Raw genomic sequence first — 23667 nt, forward strand, 5'->3', positions numbered from 1 at the left:
TAAGAAGGTTTTGCATTTCTACTAACAGAGAATCTAAAAATAGTCTTCACCCATGCACAGTGATTGGTCTAACGTTACAACAGAGTGTGCAAAAAGTGTAGAAGGTCAATTATACCCATCGGTGCATTTTCGTCGGACGAGTTTTGACAGAGTCCGTTGTTTGACACGTTTGAGGTCGGTGAATGCAAGGAGGTATTTAACGTCATTGGTGAATGGTAGAGGGAAATATTCCCAAAATTCCCCAAAAGTCCAAAGTTAGAGCTAAGAGCAATAATTTTGTTTGTTTGTTTCTTCGTTTGTTTTTTTGCTGGCTTGACTGGTGGTTTGTAAACTGTTTTTGTTGGCTCTGGAGCCTGGTTACGGAAGACCTGCAACATGCATTACCTTACAGCAGAGAGCTATCTAGCGGTTTACAATGAAACTACAAATGACGACCACGTCAATGATGTGGAACTCTACTGATATGACACTGAGATTAGAAGTTGCGCACCAGGGTAATACTGTAAATTTGGAAATGTTCGCATTGGTTTCTGACGTGATGACCTCTCCACCGCGAAATAATCGCGTAGTGAATATTCGCTTCCATTGAATTACTAGTATTTGATTACTGTGCAGCCACTGTACGGACAGTAATAGTTTCGGACACGAAAGTAGGACTCCACTAGCCTCCATAGCAGGCTCTACAGGGCCTTTTTCCGGGGGCTTGTAATACACTATTCGCAGCCAGCCCGTAACCATCAGCAAGACTGTAACCATTTTGCTGATGGTTACGGGCTGGCTGCAGAAAGTGCATTATTAGCCCCCAGAAAAAGGCCCGGTAGAGCTGCTATGGAGGCTAGGTCCCCACGAAAATAAATCAATTCACGATATGAAATAGATACAAAACTAAAGACACATATTGATGATATTTGCATGAGTTTTTATAAACAACGTTTTCCCTGGATGTTTATTCTTGCTTTGCTACCACAATTGTATCACCGACCCCCTCCCTAAGGAAAACCACAAGCTCCTTTTCCCAGACGTTACCTACATGTCCTAATAAGGTCATGCATGAATAATTTAGAAAACGATGACGCAACGTCTGTCTGCAACAAAACCGCGATTCATCTTTTTTCTAGATCTGAACGGCTGTGGTTTGATGCGGCAGTAAGCATACCGTAAATTCGTTTAATTTCAAGTGATTTAATTTCGCGGTTGGGAACAGAGGAAGTGTCCAGGTTGTTCCAAATTTGCGGTGAGGAAACTGCAATAACCTCGACCCTGAAAATGAGTACCTAGCTTCGGTTAGGGACGTCACTCAGATAGGACGTTAGATGGATTTCCTGTGTTTTTATTTAATAGAGGAGAGCCACACCTCGAGCACGTAGAAGAACCCATCACTCTTTATATATATATTAATATTGAAAAGAGTAGGGGTCCTTCCCGGTGTGAGTGGATCAGATATATCTGTCCGGATATACAGCTTCGGTACTGTTCAGTACAAACCTGGTGTGTTACGCCTTGGGCCTGGCGCAGTTTACCGGGTATGCAACTTGTGACAAACAAAATACCTTACCAACAACTGTCAGTTCAAGGGGCAAGTTCAAAGAGTTCAAATTTGTGCATGCAGAAATGCAGAACAACCACTGCTGGGAAACAATGCATAACCACACCGGGGTTTCGTCATGCATGATAAATCCCTAAAAACGAACTATACATGTATATGTTTTAACAAGATTTAACGTTAACGCATATTTAGAGTTCACAGCCATAGTATTACGGCGACAGAAAAATCCACATTCCTTTATACAATCTTTCTATTGAAAATGTCATTTTCATATTCATGTCACGTGTGACGTCTGGAACAGACTTTAGTTCAAAGGAAGGGGCGCTTAATCCATGTCGGCAAAAAGATTACATTGTGAGAAAATCTCAGCTAAACTCCCTGGCAAATTATTCCTCAATTTCGGTCAATTTGTACCATTTTCCCTACAGCTCGCAAAAGGCAAATTCGATAGAGACACGCCCGCTGTTTTTCACCTGTCCTCCTTACACGTATCGGACTGCCAACCACTGAGGTATGTTCCCTTTTCCCGACGGGTTCGCTGCTTTCGATAAACAGGTTTTGATTTTGGATGGACGTCTTGTTGTTTCTGACTGGCAATTTGCAATAAGACGTTTACACAACCGACCAGCGGAATATTTGGTTATTTTATCTTTTACTGCCGAACTGTCGCGAAAAAGCCATTTTTCGCTTTAGCGTTAAACGTGTGAAACGTAATTTAACGTAACATACGCTGATCTTACAAAAATCTAATTTCTAACATTTTTGTACACAAAAGGTTACCATTACTTACAATATCTGCGATGTAATTGTAACATAGCCTCATAGCAGGCCCTTTGGTGGAACTTATTCTTGTTCAATTGTAAATTGTTATATCATTAATCCTAAAGGCCCAGCGGGACTCCAATTCTTTTGTACATGTACTAGGCTCCACCAGACTCCTTTGAAGATTAGCTATCAACCATATATATCTACCATTCTATGAACAGTACTCTCAGGAGCCTGTTTGAGTCTATCGCACCGAAACAGCTGGGGATCACCCCACCACTACATTACCATGCACAAGCCAATACAAATCAGTAGGGGGTTCAGGGGGGTCTCTGAGCAGATCTACACCGGTGCAAAAATCGACCTTCTCTGATCGTCTCTGGCTAGCTTATACGATTTTTGCACCGGTGAAGCCTGACGACCCTCTCTGACTAGTTTTTGGCAACGGTGTAGATCTGCTTGGAGATTTATAGTTCAGGGGAGAGTTTGACATAGTGGCGTTGAAACTAGCCTGTACAGACTTAAGTAGCGTCAACTGTCAATGCCGCGTCAAATACTTTTCTGTCATTTAATAGTACAGCTGTTTTCAGAGCACTAGTATATACCGATCAATAAGCAATTGTGCAAGGAGAGCGTTATAATTCTCAGCTAGAGAGATCTTTATTGGTCGCTAATAGGTGCTTGCGGTACAGTCTTCGTCCTATACAATACCCGATTATTTCATACTTACGTTGTTTGACGTTCATATCAACGGAAATGTTTGTCATTTGAATTTTGACAAGGTGCAGATCGGGCAATGGTGTTTGATATTTAAGCTGAGATGTTGGAATAGTAAAATCTTATGGCTGTTCGGCCTTTCTTGTGTGTATGTCTATCTCAATATCTGCTTGGAGATGATGGGTTTGTGAGAATCCCGGCGGGGTGCCGCCCTACCTCCCACCCCGCGGGCATGACAGTGACTGGCGCATCTCTCTTGAATAAATCAATGCAGTGACATCCTCTCAAACATGGCGGTCATCGGGAAGATCCTAGCGGCCCTTGCCGCGGCTGATGTCGGCGCCTCGGCGTGGTTCGCAGCGGGCTTCCTCGCCGTTGTCACCGCCTACTTCGTCTGGAAGTTCCGGGGCGGGAAGAGCCCGTTCGCCGAGGACTGCGCCCGGCCACCGGCCCCGCTAGTCACGGACCAAGCCGCGCGGGATAAAGTACTCAAACAAGGTTGGGAATTCTGCCTGTTTCTTACTCCCCAAGCAGAGGAGTGTTGTTGTTGTTGTTGAGTAGGTCCTGCTGGTTTTTGACGTGTTTTTAGGCGTTTTTGTTGGGCTTGCTATTTTACCCCGTTTTCTTTATGTCGCTTACCCACACTAAAATTTCTAAAAACACGTCAAAAACCAGCCGGACCCAATCCTCTGCTTGGAGAGTGGCGATTTCTCTCGTACTAGACTCCGTTAGAAAATACTGTCCATCATAACACAAGCGTTTTTATTTTTATAAATACATGAACGCTTTTTTTCTTCTTCTTGTTTTGAAAATACGAAGCCGGAATTCTGTGAACAATAAACAATAAACCCGGATGACAGATGTTCTTCTATGCTCATTTTGCATCAGGATGGGGACAGTTCATTGTAAATTACGGGTTGTCCCTGGCTCTGGGGACGGTACATTATACTATATTGATGGACGTTGTCTATTTTTTCCAATTCCACATTGTGATGAGCTCTCATGCCCCTGCTTTACAACAATTTAAAAATGACAAAATGGCTGCGTCAAATTTGTATACAAAGATGCCCTCATGCCCCTTGATACTGTAAATCATTAAATATTTGCAGTGGTTTTAATTTCGCAGGGGACCTTTGTACTGCAAAATTATGACGCCATGGCTATGCGGTTCCATTGCATAACAGTACTATAGAATTGTTTCAATCATATACTTGAAACACAGCAAAAGCCTCTTTTTCTATCTCACCGATATTATTAAACATCTGCTAAAATATAGAGATGCACAGTAGCTCAGTCTGCTGACAGGCTTGGCATCGTGTGAATTTTCCCAGCAGCTCTTTTCTGGGCCAGTGAGATTTCATCCATAACAGAAGATTTAGTGTCTTTATCTGGAGCTGGGTAGATAGCTATAGCATGCAACCCAAGAGGCTGCTGTAATAACAAGAGTTCCACGACCTCATATCTCCATGAACAATTCTATTCATGCAAATGACTTACACATTTGCATAAGATATGCTTGGTCATAAACACCTTTATCTAACTTACATGTTGCAATATTGACAGTCCTATAATTTTCCAATTAGATGAATTATTGTGTTTTGCATTAATTATGCAAATTAGGAACTTTATTTGCATAATTGGTATCTGTTGATGCTCCACTTTCCATAAACTACATATGTTACATGTATTTGAGTCTGATAATGGAAAACACTGTAAATATGGATTTTCCTCATTAGAGTCGATTCCACATTACCGAGAGGGTGTTTGTTGCCTTTTGTTCTAACATTTGCAAAACCTTTGTAACAATCTAAGGGAGGTAAGTGACTGTTTAGAACAATTTCCAACATTCATGTGATGTTCTAAATAGTTTCTGCTGTGTTCCAACATGTTAGACAAATTTCTAACATTACACATGTTATTTGTATTATTTTCGAAACTGTTGGAAAATAGGTTGATCATTTGTTCCTATATGTTCCAACATTATAACAACATGGTATAACTGGGTCAGTGGGATGGGAACAGGGCAATTCACACATCCCTTCAAAGTATAGGGGATTGGGCCTGGGTGCCATGCATAGACACCTCAAGATAAAGGTCCAGACGTGAAATCTAAAAATATACAGAGGCAGACAATAGAGTGCGATTAGCACCTACTTTTATGGGGGCAATAACCCAAATCTACCATTTGAAAAATGATGCAAATTGTTCCAACATGTTCAAACAGTGAAACAATCGCATAGATGTTTGAAAATTGTTCTAAATAAAGAGACATTTGTGCAATTACTTTCCAAATAGTTCCAACATATATAAATAAGTTCAAACATGTTGAAACTTTCATTCTTGATTGTTTGAACAATTTAGAACATTACGACTGGAATAGTCTTTTACCTAAAATTGTTTGAACTCACTAGCAATATTATCTGAAAACCCTCTCGGTGACATGGAATTGACTCTAGCTATGCAAATTAAGTCACAATTAGCATAATTTGCACTTCATTATGTATATCTCTGTCTAAGCTACCAGCTTACTAAGTATCATATTGACAGTCCTATAATTTTCCAATTAGATGAGATATGGTGTTTTGCATTGATTATGCAAATTAGGAATTTATTTGCATAATTGGTATCTGTTGATGACCCACTTTCCATAAACTACATACAATACATGTATTTGAGTCTGATAATGGAAAACACTGCAAATATAGATTTTCCTCATTAGCTATGCAAATTAAGTCCCAATTAGCATAATTTGCACTTCATTGTGTATATCTCTATCTAAGCTACCTGCATACTAAATATCATTGAAATCCGTTGTTCCTTTGTTCAGTTATTCTCCTCAGAAGATTTTCACAAAAACGCCCCTGCAGTTTCAGAGGAAGCTGCTAGGGGGCCCAAACCTACACCAAATCTTCATTACATCACAAGCAACCTGCCACCCAAAAATCAAGACCACAGCACGTCCAGGTCAAAATATACAAAAATTGCAGTTCTGCTGCAGTACCAAGGTCACATACCAGGGGGCCCAAAATCGACCTTAAATTTCGGCTTCACAACACCCGCCCACATCCCCAATATCATTGTAATCCATCAAGAGGTTCTTGAGTTATGCTGACTGGAGTGGTGCGGAATCACAAACATACACACATACACACACACATACACACACACAGACAGACACACCCAAAACAATATCTCCATTTTTCATGGAGATAACAAAACAGAAAACAACTTGTGTCTCTGGTTGTCAGTGTCATCCAACACATACAGGGTTGAAAAAAATGCAAAATTTACCAGAATCCCCCTTGCAGACCCTCCAACAGAATTGTTTCCATTGTGTTGGTAGCTAAAGCATGCAATTCAAGAGGTAATAGATTTTACCTCTTTTTAATGAATGAATGAATGAAAGACCTTCGTTGCACCTTAATGCTCTGATGAGCTAAGTACAGGCCATGGTGACAAGCAGAAGAATAGTTACAGTGGTAACAGAAATTTGATATCTAACTACAATCTAAATACTAATTAATACCGCTATGTACTACATGTTCAATTTCTTCTCGCTTCTTAAGGCAGTTGTAAGTGAATAAGCATACAGGGTTCATGACACACGGCTTGTCTTAAGTTTGATAACAGACCAGCGTCATTAAACTCATACAGGGTTGAGAAAAATACAAAATATACCAGGATCCCCCTTGCAGACCCTCCAACAGAATTGTTTCCATCGTAAACTTAGCACACAGCGAATACAAGCGCCTTTCTCTTATTGAGAAATTAAGTTCCCTCAGAAATAAATGGCTTTACAGTAGCTAACCAGGCTTGGCGTTGTATAAACAGAAGATTTAGTGTCTTTATCTGAAGCTGGGTAGATATCTTAAGCATGCAACTCAAGAGGTCATACATTACCGCTTTAATAACAGATAAGACATCTGTGTGTCTGTTTCTGGTTGTCAGTGTCAATCAACACATATACACAGTGTTGACAAAAATACAAAATTTACCAGGATCCCCCTTGCAGACCCTCCAAAAGAATTATTTCGTCCTTTCCTCTACTACTGAGAAATTAAGTTCCTGCAAAACTAAATGGCTTTACAGTAGCTAACCAGGCTTGGCGTTGTATAAACAGAAGATTTAGTGTCTTTTATCAGGAGCTGGGTAGATATCTAAAGCATATAACTCAAGACTTCATACATTACTGCTTTGATTAATAACAGAACAGAAATCGCCCTGTCTCCCAGGGGAGTCAGCTCCATTCAACACATTCTAAGGGCTGAGAAAAATACTAAATTTACCTACGAGCGTTAACTCGATTCAACACTCACTTTTACCAATTGAGATGGGATGCAAGTGAAGTTACCATAAATTAAGCATTGCCATCATCCTTTAGGGTTGCCTCCTAAATTTATCGTTAAGCATTGCCAGGTCTCCCCCATGCAGACCCTCTTGTAACAGTTGTTGTGGACCACTAGAAGTGACACTGACCACTTCATCTTTATATTCTCTAACTTGTTCACAGGATTCGCCATCAAGAAGGTCCCGGAAAACCTTGATGCAATTGTGATAGGCAGCGGGATCGGAGGACTGGGGACAGCCGCCATCTTAGCGAAAGCGGGGAAGAAAGTTCTCGTTTTAGAGCAACACGACCAGGCCGGAGGGTGCTGCCATACGTTTGTCGACAAGGGCTTCGAGTTTGACGTCGGTAAGTATTGGTTGAGGCCAGGGCTGTCTCTAGAACCTGTCCCTCCGTCCCGGGACAGATATTTGCTGTTTAGGATGGGCAAAAATGTCACCCAGTTCATCCCAAAACTCTGAACTTTGTTCTATGAAACATGAAGAAAATGTATTCTAGTAAGCTAAAATGACATTATAATTTAACAATGATAATCAACAACAGGGGCTCCCAAAGTTGATGCAATGAGCGGGGCAGAAAAATAAGTTACGGTTGCGTAGTGTGCTCGTGTGGCGTAAAGGCTGAGTGTTTGGCTCAGAACCAAGTGATCCCAGGTTCAAATCCTGTCGTGTCACCAATATTGTGCCCTTGGGAAAGGCACTCTACACAACCTTTCTCACTTCATTCAGGTGGGAATAAGTGACCTTCCTTCGGTTAGGGACGTCCCTTGGATAGGACGTTCAATAGAGGTCCCATTTTCATGACATAGCTAGGATGACGTTGGTTGTACTTCTCGTCATTTCAACCCAAAAAATGAAAAATTTTCAGGAATCCACTATGTGGGGGAGATGTGTAACCGACTCCCGAACCAGGTCATCACAGAGCAGATCACAGAGGGGCAGCTGCAGTGGGAGGACATGGATGAAGAGTATGACACCATCGCACTGGGGTCATTTGATAAGGTACAATCTGTTTTCCAACAGAGATGTTATGTAAACTTATAAACAAGAGCTATCTACCGCTCAGAAATCATGACCATATCGTGTCCACAACACAAGATATCAAATCGGAAGTTCTGCTGCAGTACCATAGCAAGCTGCTAGGGGGGCCCAAATCTAACAAAATCTCATCATTTTGAGGTCTCAAGAAGACTTACTAGTACCCACATACCAAATATGAAGACAATCCATCCAGCCATTCTCCGGTTATCTTGTTCACCAACAGACACACAGACGTACACACAAATGCTACTGAAAATATAATCTCCATGACACTTCATAGAGGTAATTAGATAGAGCTGCAATGGGAGGGGATGGAGAAAAAAGTATGACACCATTGCGCTGGGGTCATTCAACAAGGTATGACATCTAGTAGACATAATTGGTGACATAACATGGGGGCCCCATCAACCTATTCTCCAAAGCAGATCGATTGGTGGCAAGGCAGTATCAAAAGGACCAACAAGTATGCAAAGCACAGTTTGAAAAGGAGACCAAAAAATGCTCCTCCTTTTTTGAGTGATGGCAGATCTCCTCTGGCTTTGGACACTCATGGGCCCATTTGATACTGCCTTGCCTCTGATAGATCTGCTTGGAGATTACCATCAACCCTGGTATCAGCCCTTGGCATGTATAGCTTTTCCCAGCAGCTCTTTCTTGGGCCAGTGAGATTTCAAACAATACAACAGAAGATTAAGTGTATTTTATCTGGAGTTGTGTAGAGAGCTAAAACATGCAACTCACACAGTGTATCCCATATCACCCAAGGTACCAGGCTGAGATCTACTAATTCAGCATCACTAATCTCTTAAGTGATATCCAGGTGTTTAAGACATTCTTGAGAAGGCCTAGAGAAGACCTGGTGGAATCAGACCCTGTGGCAAAATTATGATAGTTGACGTTGCTACATACATATGTGGCAGTGTGTCCATAACTCACAGTGTGACTGTTTTATATCCTTGACCAGCCTCGATGGATTCCTATGAAGAAAGGTCAGGAGCAGTTTAAGAATAACCTTCTTCAGCACTTCCCAGAGGAGGGCCCAGCCATCAACGAGTTCGTCAGCAGAATACAGGTGAGTGTGAGGTGCCATGTTAGGGATGTACAATGTACCACATACAGGTCCAAAATACGGGATACTGTAGGTACTGTACCTACATTTATATGGATTTACACTAAGTATATGCACACCAGGTCACCCTTTCTCTTCTTGATAAGTGTGTTGGGTTTTTTTAAGTACAGAGTAACAGTGCCAAGCCATCAACGAGTTCGTCAGCAGAATTCAGGTGAGAAGGAGGATCCATGTGTGTTTCTAAAGGCAAGTCTCTGTCACACACAGCTGTTGTCCAAATCACGCCCAATCGCGAGAACACTACTGCTAACTATTGCAAGATTTGGTCTGGAGTAGGGGTTGATACAAGATAGGGGTAGAAGAGTATTTCTTATCCAGATTTTCATGATATTATGCATCTACACTGAACATTTACACTTTTTAACCTTCTCCCTGCTGCCTAACTCTGGCACCAATAGAGAATGGGGTGCCAAACAGCTACCTCTGCGTGCTAATGGTTAAATATCATTCTCTCTCCAATCTATCCAGCGAGGCGGTTTTGTGTATGTTGTATTGAAGATACTGCCATTGTGGAAGGCCAGCTTCTTGGTACATAATACATGTACACTGAACCCAGAAAACCACTCAAGAGCCCCATTCACAATTTTTTAAATCATTTTTTCCCCAGTCTATCCAGCGAGGTGGCGTTGTGTACGTTGTACTGAAGATTCTGCCACTGTGGCTGGCTACCTTCCTGGTCAAGTCTGGACTCATCCACTGGATCACCTGCTTCTTCAAACACCTCCAGCCGCTCCGAACGGTCACTCAAGAGCTGACCGACAACAAAGACCTGCAGTGTGTCATGTCGTACAGTTTTGGAGACTACGGTAAGTGTTTGTTTGTTTGTTTCGTTCTTTTGTTTGTTTGTTTCTTCTTTAAACACCTCCGGCCGCTACGGGCGGTCACTCAGGAACTGACCGACAACAAAGACTTGCAGTGTGTCATGTCCTACAGTTTTGGGGACTACGGTAAGTGTTTGTTAGTTTGTTTGTTTGTTTGTTCCCTCTTCAAACACCCGCGGCCACTCCGGACGGTCATTCAACTCCGGACAGTCACTCAGGAACGGACCGACAACAAAGACTTGCAGTGTGTCATGTCCTTCAGTTTCGGAGACTACGGTTAGTGTGTATTTTGTTTGTTTCATTTGTTTATATGCTTGTTTCCTCTTCAAACACAAAATACAGTCAAACCTGATCGTGCAACCACCTGGCGCAGGCAACCACCTGCAGTCACAAGCCACAACAAAACAGTCCCGTCCATTTTTACACAGTAAACCCCACCCTACCCTGAGCAACCACCTGTCCTCAACCATTTTTCCTCAGTCCCTTGAGTGGTTGCTGAAGCTAAGTTTGACTGTATTATATGCTGTGATGTTTTGTGTGAAGAACATGTCCACTTTGTTTTCCCAGGTGTACTTCCAGAGAAAGCTCCCTTTGCGATGCAGGCCATGGTGATGGCTCACTTCATGGAGGGAGGGTACTACCCGAGGGGCGGAGCAAGCGAGATCGCCTTCCACATCATCCCTGTCATTCAGAAGGCCGGAGGGGCCGTGCTCGTCAGAGCTCCTGTCAATCAAATCTTGATTGGCAGCAATGGAGAGGCTTACGGTAAGTGGTACAGACACCCCAACGGATGCTTAATTCTGTTGTGGTAGCAGAACACAGTACTTTTTATCTACAACCCCTGGGGTCTATGACAAGGGTACATAAAATTGTACGGCCAAAATTCTTGAAGACTGGGTAGAAATTCGCATGTGAGAGGCATCCAAGTATAAACTGCACTGTGTGGTGTAGGAATATATGTAGGCTTTGAGACTGTATAATTTGTCTTGTGAAACTTTTCCAGTTCGTGTATAAATGCATCTTCTTACACAACTGCTTCTTGGGATTAGCCAGCTTAACCAACTTAACCCTAAACCACCACAAATATTTCAAGACTTACAGTAATCGATTCCCTCGTCTTTTCCCTAAGGTGTCTGTGTCCACAGGGGCAGTGGAGATGGCTTTGTTGCAAAGGGATGATTTCATAGTAGATTACGAACACAAAACCACCACGAATGTTTCAAGATTTTCAGTAATAGGTTCCCTATCTTTCCTAAGGCGTCCGTGTGCACAAGAGCAGTGGAGATGTGGACATCCACGCCCCTGTCATCGTCTCAGGAGTGGGCTTCACCAACACCTACAAGTACCTGCTGTCTGCCGAGATAGTGGAGAAACATGGTAAGGTCATCTGGGGCGCCTAAGCATTCATACAAACTTTACGGAATTCTTATAATACTGAGAAACATACAAAATTGATGGAATTCATACGATCCAATACTAAGAATCATACAAATTTTACGCAATTCATACAAGCCAAAACTAAAGAACATACGAATTTTACGGAATTCATACGAGTACTAGTTTAATAGCATGCATACAATCCTTACGATTAGTAAAACTCGTATGAATTCTGTAAAATTTGTATTGATGATTTATACACCAGTAATGCTTTGAAATGTAATGAGTCCTATCCAGAAAAAACACAAAGGGCACTGAGAATAAAACCTCCATGGTAGAAGTACTTAAAGAGTATCATCCAAAAATTATTCCTTTTTTTCTACAGGATTGAATGACATCTTCCAGCATGTGAAGCCTGGAGTTGGAGCTTTGAGTGTCTTCATTGGTCTGAAGGGAACCAAAGAGGAGCTTGGTCTCAAAGCACAGAACACCTGGGCCTTCATGGGTAAGACAAGCTCTGCCATTGGTCAATTTTTACTACAGACGATACCATTTTGGAGGGGGGGAAGGGATGAACTTGCCTCCGTCAATTTTTATAAGGTGACACCAAAAATTTCTGTGGTTACTTTCTCTTGAAATCCTACAACTGTGATTGCTGAAATTTTGCAAGCTTACACAGTTACAGAATATACAAATTGATTTTTGTGAAAGAAAGCCAAACAGTTATAGACAGATTACTTTGTGTTCTTCAGTTTCAATACTTTTATTTGGGTAAATCCTGGGTTTTCAATTCCAGCAGATCTACCATGAAAACATTCACAGAAATAAGATGGTTTGGCCTTTATCAAAGAAACAAGTCAATTATGAGAATATCTTCTTTCATCTTTCAACATTATTAATATATTTTTACATTATTTAGGAGACAACCATTTACTGTATTATTTTGAATACTATCAGATAGATAGTCCAATGCTTTCTACACATGTATTCCTTATGTTTGCTATTGACTAGGCATACTTCATTAAATTTTGTTGAATTCATTAGCTGTTTTCTTCTTTACCAGCAGTTGTGTTGAAACAGCTTCTTTTTTTTTAAATTGACTCCCAACTTTTTCATTGTATGTTGTTATTTTGTCTTACTTTGTAGAAGATCAAAGAAACTTGGTATATAATGTTACATGTATGGGGGGGGGGGGTCAAATGGATGTTTTAGAGCACTACATGATTGTACAAAACTTTTTGTACTCTGCAATCTGAGAGTTTCAAGAAATGTGTATTTTCAGTCATATAACAGCAGCCAGAAGAAAAAAAGGGACAGGGTTTAATGTTAATGTATAAACCTTTTGTGGGAAAAAGAAGAAGAACATATTCTTTTTTCTTCACAAGGTTCTTATAGCAAACTAGACCAATAGCACTGCTACATTGTGTGGTTGTAAGTGAAATAAACTTCAAACTGAGAATACATGTATGAGACATTAGTATGGTAAGTTGCTGTTGCTGAGAGCCAACAATTTAATCATCCTATACAGTTTAGGTATAAGTATCTCAGTGACATCAAACATTATCATGATTTTTTGCACATTTGTGACGCCTGATTTGCAACTTTTGCACACAAAATGAACCCAGACAACAAAGTGTTTTGCATACCGTCAATGATAGCAAAATCATACGACACATCTTTGCAGCAATCTATATAACACATTTTCCATTATACGGACACTTTCGGCTCATGCTTGCATACATTTGCATACCAGATTCATAATAGTAACCCTTTGCTTACTAAATTTACCATAATAAAAAGCAAATTTTGAGGTGTACAGTGCATGATAAAGTTACGCTTATTGGTGAAAGTGCCAAAACTTTCCAACTTTGGTGTTTCTTGCATTTAACTTTTGCCCTGTTATGTTTGTTTTGATTTTTGTTTTATTCTTTCCGGCAAAAGACGTTTTTCTCTACTATACAGCGAAATCTTCTGTGCCTAATATTGGAAATGCACTTTGAATTCACTATTAGTTGACTCACCATCAAGCAAAACGGAACCCGGTGAGTGTGCAACATGTTGTTAACACATTCACGAAATTAGTACTTCTCTTTCCTCTAAATCATGCTACTAGCAGCTCTTCCACTGGCCAGGCCCCTGGAAGTTTGATGGCTAACACCTCTAAGTCAGGAGAATTGGGGATATCCTAATCCTGTTGATTTGAGTATGCATATGTCCTTGACTGGTTTCCATGGTTTCAGAGCACCCTGAGCTCCTATTGGACTGATTCTCAAAGTGATAAAGAATCCTGGGCTCCAATAGACGAATCTGAACCACAAAATCTGATTCCGTCTTAGGGGGATTTTGCTCAGAAACTGGCTATGTCATTGCACATGTCCGTCAAGAATAGAACACGCTCAAACAACATTCCCCAAACCACAGAGCCCGGTGTCTCGTGAGTATTCACTTCCTGCGGGCGGCTCTATGCACGCACACCTACCGTCAAACGTTTCCGGATATCGCTGTACAATGTCTGTAATTATTGACCTTCCTCACGTGCGTAGAAATTGTAAAACTCTGAGAAAAATGGCTTATTTTTGTTGTAAATCAGTCAGATTGTAATCAAATACCTGCTTCTTCCGGGGTCGGAGAATGTCGTTCAAACGCTTTCCATTATTTACAGACGTGTGCAATGACATACACAGTTTGTGGGCAAAATCCCTCTTGTGACGAAACCAGTTTGTGTGGTTCAGATTGTCTATTGTTGCTTCTAGTTTTTTAAAACCTGGTCTCCTGACTTTGGGGTGCATGGCCACAAACTCTGTGGGGAGGGGCTCTGTAGAGAGTTTGTGTTCCTGTTGCACAGACTTCTCTTAGCTGCTCCTACAATCTGCACTCCTCTTCTACTAACTCTTGGCTCATTTTATCCACAGAATTATTGATATATTAGGATAATACTGATATCAAGCACTCACCTCACTCATTGGAAGTTAAAAAGGACAATTTTTAGTGATTATGAACAGGCAAAAGTTGGTCTGTTAACAACTATTCCTAACAGTTCAAATGCACAATGTGTTTTTTTATCAATATTCTAGCCCTAACATATATTGACAACTTTTAACATTTATAGAACTTAAGAGACTTTTTTCCTAATAGAATATTTTAGAAAATTTACTTGGGCTTTAAGACACTCAAGCTTGAAATAGTACTTTGAAAAAAGTTTGTACAAGGGAATAGTTTATGATATCAAATTTGGGCATGTAAGAATGCCTGCTTTAGAACAAATTGTTGATAGAAAAAATACAGGTTTTGGAACATTTGTTAGCAAATATACGCCATCCTTCCATCAGAGGTTGATGAGTGGACGGAACATGCCAGCCCCCAGACATCAGCACCCCCTAGCAGAGTGGATGATAAATGCAGTTCACAGTGTTGTCATCTGCAATGTCACTCACTGGTTCCTGGTTTAATGTTCTTGTTTTAAAGAAAATTTCCTAGATGATCAAAATCTTCATACTGTAACTTTAGACATGTACAGGCACTTTTAGCACAATTATATCGTATTTCCCTCATTTTACCATTTCAAAAAATGCAAAAAAAATGCATTTGCAGCTGAACAAGCTTCAGATTTGTTAGTTAGAAGTCAAAGAAACCATAGTTCAGATTAGCTAACACAGTTAACTACAGGTAAAACCTTAAATTTGGTATTTAGCCAGTCAAGGTCTGTTTGGCAAAGGTTTAATTATGAACACCACTTTTGACTTTGTAACTAAACACAACAAGTGACAGAGAGAGAAAGAAAACTTTGTGACAGTTGTAACAGGTACAATGTATGGCAACTTGTACATACATATCTGTTGAACTATTGCAAATATCAAGGCAATTTAAAAAAGCTGACATACTTTATGAACAACAATAAAGACAATCTAACTATGCATACTAACACCCTAGGACATTATGTTAATAACAGTATGCTGCATCAGGAATGTATAACATACAAACGAGTACACTCTAACCTTCAGCACACTGAAGTAGCCATTTGGCACCCAATTCCCTATCGCTAACAGAGCTAAGCAGCAGGGAGAAGGTTAAGATTTGAATTTGTCAATTTTTTCCAGGTAACGACCTTGATGGATACCTGAACAGCTTCATGGCCAAGGACAGGGAGTCGGCTGGCGATGACGTCGTTCCGCTCATGTTCCTGTCCTTCCCCTCCGCCAAGGACTCCACCTGGAAGAGCCGATACCCCGGTAAGGCTGGCAGACTTTGTTAAGTTAAAAGTTAAAATCCTCCCACACCATAATTGATGTATAGGGCGGTGCCCATCTCCGTTTCATAGCCCTGGGCCACACTGTGGTGCAATCACTGCAGCAGGGGGCTAGTCCACTGGCAGTGATGTGTGTTTAACTTCCACACTGTTTCAGAAGTATGTACCATTTTTATAAAGTCTTTGGTATGACTCAATGCACCTCTTGCCCAGAAATGTCCTAATCCAGGGCTTGAACCCGGGCCTTCTGGTCCAAGTAATTTGAACCAGATGTGGCAAGTACCAGAAGCGCAGACCACTACATCACAGGGACACTCCCTGGCAGACTTTGTATCAGAGCTTTAAGTTTTTGTCCATCTTACTCAGTATTTGGGAGCCCATGGTGTTGATTTTTGCTGTCATTTTGAGCTTAGTTTTTCATCAATTTCATGTCTTGAAGTTCAGATTTTTTTTGACAGACGGGGGTAATTTTTTTCCATCCCAACTAGCATATTTCTTTCCCAGGAATCAGAAGGCCCAAACGTAGTATCAAAATGGTAATATTTCTGCTGACAAAATGATGTCAGTGCATGAAACAGTCCTTGCAGTTAATTTACACCATTGTTATTTTTTGGGCATTAAGGGGAAAAAATGATGAGTTACTCTGTAGATTGGTATCACTTGAGAAAGTACCATAAATATGGCAGTATTATGAGAGTAGATGTTAGTTGAATTGCTATACTGATATGTCTATTGACAAAAGAATGTCAATGCATGTATAGTTGTTTCTTGCCTTAAACAACTATACGTGCATTGACATTCTTCTGAAGTTTATATTCACACCATTTTTTGGCGACACCTCGCAGGCAAGTCCACCTGTGTCATCATCACCTTCACCCCTTACTAGTGGTGGGAGCAGTGGAAGGGCAAACATGATTTTAGGCCCCTAGCGGTTTGGTATGCTACTGCAGCAGAACTTAAGACTCTTTGATGTCTTGTTGTTTCATGAATTTTGTGGCGACACCTCGCAGGCAAGTCCACTTGTGTGATCATCACCTTCACCCCATACGAGTGGTGGGAGCAGTGGAAGGACAAACGCGTCATGAAACGCGGAGAGGAGTACGAGGGACTGAAGGACACTCTCGCACAGCAAATGTGGAAACAAACCTGTCAGCTCTACCCCCAACTCAAGGATAGAGTGAGATATTAACAATTTTTATCTACTGTATCTAGTTTGCTTTCTTTTAACCTTTTAATACAGGCCGATGCGATACTGTAAATCCATCTAATATTGCGGTTGGTAGGAAAAGGGAGTAGTTAACAGCATTTAATCTTAAGGTGGGAACAAACATCACTGTCTCAAATATTTGCGATGATGAAATTTTAGCAGTTGAGTACATGTAGCAATTGTTCAAGTAGTTAAGATTAAGTTAATCTTCACAAATCAAGAATTACAGATTTGCTAATGTAGGTCTGTTGGACTTGTAGTTTCTCGTCAAACAATTATAGTGTTGGATATGGGAGATTCTTTATACACAACCAGGTATTGATCTCACCTGCTAACGTTTCGATGCCTATCAGACACCTTCTTCAGAGCTTCTGACTACCAACCTGATGAAATTATTTTCGGCAATTGTAATGTTGTTGTATTCCTCCATAGCTGGAGTACATGGATGTAGGGACCCCCATCACCAACAACTACTACATCGGCTGCGACCGCGGGGAAATCTACGGACTGGACCACGACATCAGCCGCTTCTCCGCTGAACTGGCGCTGAAACTGAGGCCAGAGACACCAATCCCTGGGCTCTACATGACAGGTCAGTCCTCCTCCCTTTATTTCTTCATTCTTCCCTTCCTTTTTTGTCCTTTTTTTTATCTATACTGTTGCCATGCACTCAGCTTAGCACCAGAGCTGAATAATGTTCATTATACAGGGCGCTGACGAGTGGCGTTTAGGTAGGCGTTTACTTTATGTTTTAAGTTCTGTGAGTCCTTGATAAATGCAGGGATAAATGTTCCTCTGTGCCAGGAGGAGGATGACTTGACAGGTTCTAGGGCTGCACTGTGTTGAGATGTGGACAAGCGAGTTTCCTTCCCTTCATTCCCTACCTCTCTAATTCCTGTTTTCCTTCCGACCCACTTTTCTTCCCTCCTGCCCTCCCTCTCTCCTTTTCCCCTTCTTTTTTCCCCCTCATCATCTTCTAATTCCATTCCTTCTTTCTTAATCTTCTTTCCTTCCTCCCTCCCTCCTTCCCCCCCCCCAAAACCCTGGTGTCCCATTCAAACAAATATGACCTAATGTAAAATTGTAAGTGTGACATTAGACAAGCTCTTATACTTTTGTGTTGTTGTAGTTGGTTTGACATAACTTTAAACCATCACCCCAGGCCAGGACCTTGTTACCGGGGGTTATGCCGGAGCGCTCGCCGGTGGCGTCATCACCGCTGGCTCCGTCCTGAACCGAAACATCTCGCTCTGGCTGGACCTGCTTCTCCTGGACGTCAAGAGCTATCTCACCAGGAAGAAAGAAGTCTGAAAACAACGCAAGTCAACTTTTTCTAGGCAGGGGTCTCCCTAAAGAATGGTACAGTGGCGCTCCTCCATCCTGTTCTAATCCCAGCTCCATCCTGTTGATTTCCAAAGTTAGGGCATTTTTTCCAATTTTTACCCAGCAAAGCCTGTAATTTTGCTCAAAACTAGAAATTTCAGGTATAAAGCTGAAGTTGCAGAAAATAACTTCCATTATGTCTGAAAAAGGCAAAAGGCAACATCCGCTCTCCTTTTGAGAGTTGTGCGCCCCCTCCAGACCTCCCCCCCATCCTGCTATATATTTCTGGGGAGATCCCTGCTAGGCCTTAACTGTCAGCAAAATTTTGCACCAATCAGTGTCCATTTTACTGGGGCCTGTGGATAAGTATTGAATGTAAGCCATATCAGTAGATTTCATTGGTTCCCTGGTTAACTGGATCAAGTCAAAGTCGAAACACAAGAAGTGAAGCAAGCAAAAGAGAGAAACGGTTTGTTGGTAAATAAAACTCCTGCAGCACAAGGCTGGATTGTAGTAATAGGTAAAATGCATATTAATAAGTAGAAGCCTGAGGATGTGACTATCAACTACACTTCAGTCTGTTAAGACTAGAAAATACCCTGAGTCGTAGTTTGTAAGTTGAATTTCAGTCAATTTGGGACCAAAAGTTGTACTGGTTTGGCCTTCTGTGTTTCTGAAATGAAACCATGGTTGCTCTTGAACTGACTAATCCAATGAAATTTAGCTTTAATGAAGACTTAGTGCTGTTTTGCTTGAATCAGATGTTTATTTTCAAAGATGCCGTGTTTGGTGCTGATTAACTTTCAGCCTAAATCATTTTCTGACCCTTGTCTGGATTTCGAGGTGGAAACTTTTAGTGCTTCCCATTGATAAAGCCATAAGACAAGTTGAATAGTGGAAAAGGGATGTTTTGGTGGCCAAATGTGAAAAAAAATTCTAATCTTTGCAATGTATTATTTGATGCAAGAGACATAAAATGCCAGGTAACTTTTTAGTTCATTTTTCAGCATAAAATACATGTAATATGCATGTAGGGTTTAATGCTTTGATAAGCAAATATAAGTTGTGCAACTTGTTATAGAAATGTGGAAGAAGACGTTTTATCTTATTTATTTTTCATATTTCATTGCCATGTATTTTGAAACAACTAATTATTGCAATGATAATCAGACAATGAAAATGACAACTGCATTTTAGGACCCCATAAAATTCTTATTTCAAAGTTTTATTATCAGCATTTAACAGTTACCTTGTGAGATTGAAATGGTATTGTATCTGTAACTATATAGCCAGTGTAACCGCCCTACAGTGTAACACACCAGCTAAGGGTGTCTATATTGTGAGTGTTTACATGAACTGCACAGCAAAGAACTAGGTAGACTATTGTAGCCTTTTGAAAATAATGCTGTTGTAATGTAGAAAGTAACTCTGGATGTACACATGGGAATGTTAAGTGACTCGTGTCAAAAGGTTTTAGGTGAGGTAAATTACGTGAAAGTGACAGTATGTTAGAGAATGAGTAGCTAGTACTTCTTAGCTAAGTGTCACGCTATTGTATGAGCCTTCTCACAGTTCTATGTGTGCATGTGCAGTTGTGATGCATTGTGGGCTAAGGTCAAAGTTTAATTTCCCTCACAATTCTTTGTTTGGACGAGTTTGCAATGTTTCCAAATGGATTGTGAACTTTGAACTTGGATGTAAAATTCTTTACATCTGTTGGGCCTTAACCTCTGACCTTACCCACAATCCCATGTGGCACTGTAACTGTGAAATAGCTTGTTGAGGTAACAACTTGGTCCATGTCTTCCTTGTTGTATTACAAGAGTGGAAAACTGTGTTGTTTTAGCCTAATGTGTGAAATGAAAATCAAAGAAATAGTTATACTGAAGATGGCAGCTAGGGTGATACCATGACTTGTGGTAGTAACTATATACAATGTGTGAACATGTTGTGACTTTAGAAAATGAGAACTAGAATGAAGGAGGTTTGTTGATGAAGGTTAGACATCCAGGTAATGAAATACGCCAAAAATAGTTACTTAAGCAACTGGATAAAATTTTGAAACAGTCAGACTTTTCAGACTGCATCCGCTATCTGTCGTCAGTGACTGTTTCAAAATTTTTATTCAGTTGCTTGTCAATGAGTAACTATTTTTGGCGTATAGAATGAAGGAGGTTTCAACCAGATAAATCCTCTTTGTTAGAATAGAGAGCCAGAGCATTCATAGCTTTGTGATACATGATGTAATGTAAATGCATTTAAGTTTGCATGGTTTTTATTTCGCGCTAAGGTGAAAATGGAGTGTTTGCGGTGGTTTTAAGTTTGCGGCAGCGATATAGTCACATACTGCTACAGTATTGGACAAAAATGTTCGCAGTGATTTTTAAGTTCGTGGTGAAACAGTTGCGAAAACCGACCATAAAACCACCACGAACATTTCTGCATTTACAGTATCTTGGTATGTGCATGTACAGCAGACGTTCAGACAATGGGAGCCTTACTGGGAAGCTTGCCTGTCTAGAATGATGAGATTGTCCCCGCAAAAATACGTCAACTTACGGTAGTTTATAGTTATGTAGGAGTTATGCCACTTCCTTCCCGGTATTTAAAGGCCTCTGATTTTCTACTGCCCCGTTATCGTTTGACTGCAAGGATGATAATTGTGACTGCTTATGGATGTATATCTATGGATATTTTGTTAATGTCTTCCATGTATTTATTACAAATGTTCACCATAACTTAGAAGTTGAATGTATGTAAATTTCCTTGTTATTTAGTCTTTTATTGTTTAGTTATTTATTGCCATAATTAACAGTGGAAATAAATTTAAGTCATGCCTAACAGTATTTATCCAAGGGTGCAATATGCTCGGAAAGAGATGGAATGTTTTATGAATTTATGATATGCAGTTTTATGAATTTTGCTCCCTTGTAACTTCCAGCTTGGTGTGCAATTTTGTTTATTTATTTATTTATATTTACTTATTTATTATCATATATATCTATCGCTTCACGGCTATGCATATACAGGCTAATACGAGTATTAAGCCATATTTATTCAGATTTAATGTTGCTATACACTTAAAGGCTGTGCATATAGAGTTTGATACTGCTATTAAGCCATATTGATTAGATATAGAAGCTTTTAAGTGTAACATTGTAATGAACAGGATGATACTTCCATTGCCATTAAGCCATATTAATTCATATTTAATGTCATTGATGTAGAAGCTTTTGAAATGTTGTAATGAAGTGGAAGTACATGTACTGTAAATCTTAAAATGTTTGCAGTGGTTTTATTCTTGCAGTTTCGATAATGATTGTATTTAATTGGCTTCCATTGTAATGCATAAGTATAGCTGCTGTATGACACGATTGTTTTTCCACGAATGTAAAATATACCATGTAAACCTTAAGTTTCCTCTCCTACTGGGAAATTGAGTCCCTGGGAAAATTAGTGAATTTACAGTAAGCTTATGATACTGTATAACAGCGACAATGTATTATGGTAGTTATTTAGGCTGATTTTATTGTTGTAAGAAAAAATGGCTAAATGATATCTTAAAGTGGAACGCTACAATAAGTTCAGAATGTGATCTAGGGCTGACATACTAGTAGTTAATAATTATGTGACGTTTCATGTCAATTTAGGGCTGCTTCAAAAATAATGTGTAAGGCACCTAAGTAGACTTCAAGGCTGAAAAAATCTTTAAGAACCAAATTGTGAATGTGCTTCCCAAGAATTTGAGGAGAAGGGGTCAAAACGCCTTTTTGCAAGAGTTTGGGAAATGATATCGATATGCAAATCAACATTTTTGTAGGAAAAACCTTGGTTTTTATCCCCACCCTCCCAATAAAACATTTTTGGAATAGCCCTGAATCGTTAGCTAGGCTGTGAGTAGTAGTGTAAGATAAAATGAGCTAATAGTATGTTGAATCGTAGGACTCTCCAAGTGGTTTACATGACACTTGTGCAATATCTTATGACAAGTAGAAGAACCATAGTAACTGTGCGTGCAGGTCCCTCCTGTATTGTGGAAAAGAAACAGTTTTCCTCAGTGATTGTTGCTGTGTTGTTTCTCTTACTGTGTTTTTTCTCTTACTGTGTTTTTTTTTTTGAGGGGGGGGGGGCTTAAACTGGTCAAACTTCTCCGAATATACTCTCCAAGCAGAGGTTTGGCTCCGGCCTGGTTTTGACGTATCTAGGTGGTTTTATCAGGTTTTCAAATTTGTCAGCTTTTCTTCGTTTCGCCAAGCTTGTTTTGCTTAGCGACATTAAAGAAAACAGGACAAAATACTACTAGAAAGCCCAACAAAAACGTCTAGAAATGCGTCAAAAACAAGCTGCAGCCAAACCTCTGCTTGGAGAGTACTCCGACCCCATGGCTAACTTCGACCTTTGTCAGGTACTTGTCGGGGACGTCGTCGTGTGGAGGGTCTTTAGGGGTTAGATTACTGTTTTTGTTTATTTGACCTCTTGAATTGACGTATAATGAATGGATGGATGGATGGCCTGCCTCCCATACCATATTGTCACAGCCAAGACCCCTTAAGCAATTCCCGCCAAATCCGGATATATAGGGCATCTCTTATTTCTATCACATTTGGCTTTCTCCTGTAGCTCAACTGGTAGCAGCCTCAGTTGAGCTCCTGGTGCCAAGTAGTTGGTAACTGGGAGACTCCGGTTCAATCCTGGGACAGAACATCTCGGTTGGTGCTGCACCCGTCTTTCGGGGGTCCCGTGTTCGAGGTAGGCCGGATGCCCCTCTCTGTAAAATATACCCCGGCTACAGAAACAGGGAAACTTGCTGCCCCTATGTGCCACTAGACACTACAAGGTGAACAACATCAAGACCTGAGGCTGTACAGAACTATGGAATAGCGAAAATAACTGCTACTTCATTGCGTTAAAATGTCCATACTATATAGCGGGCGTCGTCGTTTATGAAACACCGCATACAGCAAGAACATACAATATATACCATAGTATTGAAATCGCCCCTTGCTTTGAATGGACCCTCCGCCACTTGCCAGCTCAACAACCGACCAGTCTCGAGTCGTTTTTCCCTTACCGAGAGGCTGGACAATGACTTTAAAAGGTTGAAACGCCGACCGTCTGACGTTTTTTCGTTTTCACGCAGACAAAAGCGGC

At 40.6% G+C, this 23667-nt stretch overlaps 1 protein-coding gene across 2 annotated transcripts; it reads left to right on the forward strand.

Annotated features, from left to right (window-relative positions):
• The first annotated feature begins 3216 nt into the window (after positions 1-3216).
• On the forward strand, positions 3217-22577 carry LOC136446897 (all-trans-retinol 13,14-reductase-like). Of its 2 annotated transcripts, XM_066445543.1 has the most exons (14): positions 3217-3526; positions 7539-7721; positions 8241-8374; positions 9378-9485; positions 10150-10348; positions 10931-11128; positions 11621-11740; positions 12126-12245; positions 13753-13782; positions 15838-15969; positions 16997-17163; positions 17626-17785; positions 18356-18530; positions 18821-22577. In XM_066445543.1, exons 1-13 carry the CDS (start codon positions 3319-3321, stop codon positions 18502-18504), a joined length of 1908 nt encoding a protein of 635 aa, XP_066301640.1. In that variant the 5' UTR covers positions 3217-3318; the 3' UTR covers positions 18505-18530; positions 18821-22577. The 2 variants fall into 2 exon arrangements, with proteins under 2 accessions (XP_066301640.1, XP_066301641.1); XM_066445544.1 differs by lacking the exon at positions 13753-13782 and having other exon boundaries at positions 3218-3526.
• The last annotated feature ends 1090 nt before the right edge of the window (positions 22578-23667 follow it).

The sequence above is a fragment of the Branchiostoma lanceolatum genome, chromosome 13, assembly GCF_035083965.1.
Source record: "Branchiostoma lanceolatum isolate klBraLanc5 chromosome 13, klBraLanc5.hap2, whole genome shotgun sequence".
NCBI lineage: Eukaryota > Metazoa > Chordata > Leptocardii > Amphioxiformes > Branchiostomatidae > Branchiostoma > Branchiostoma lanceolatum.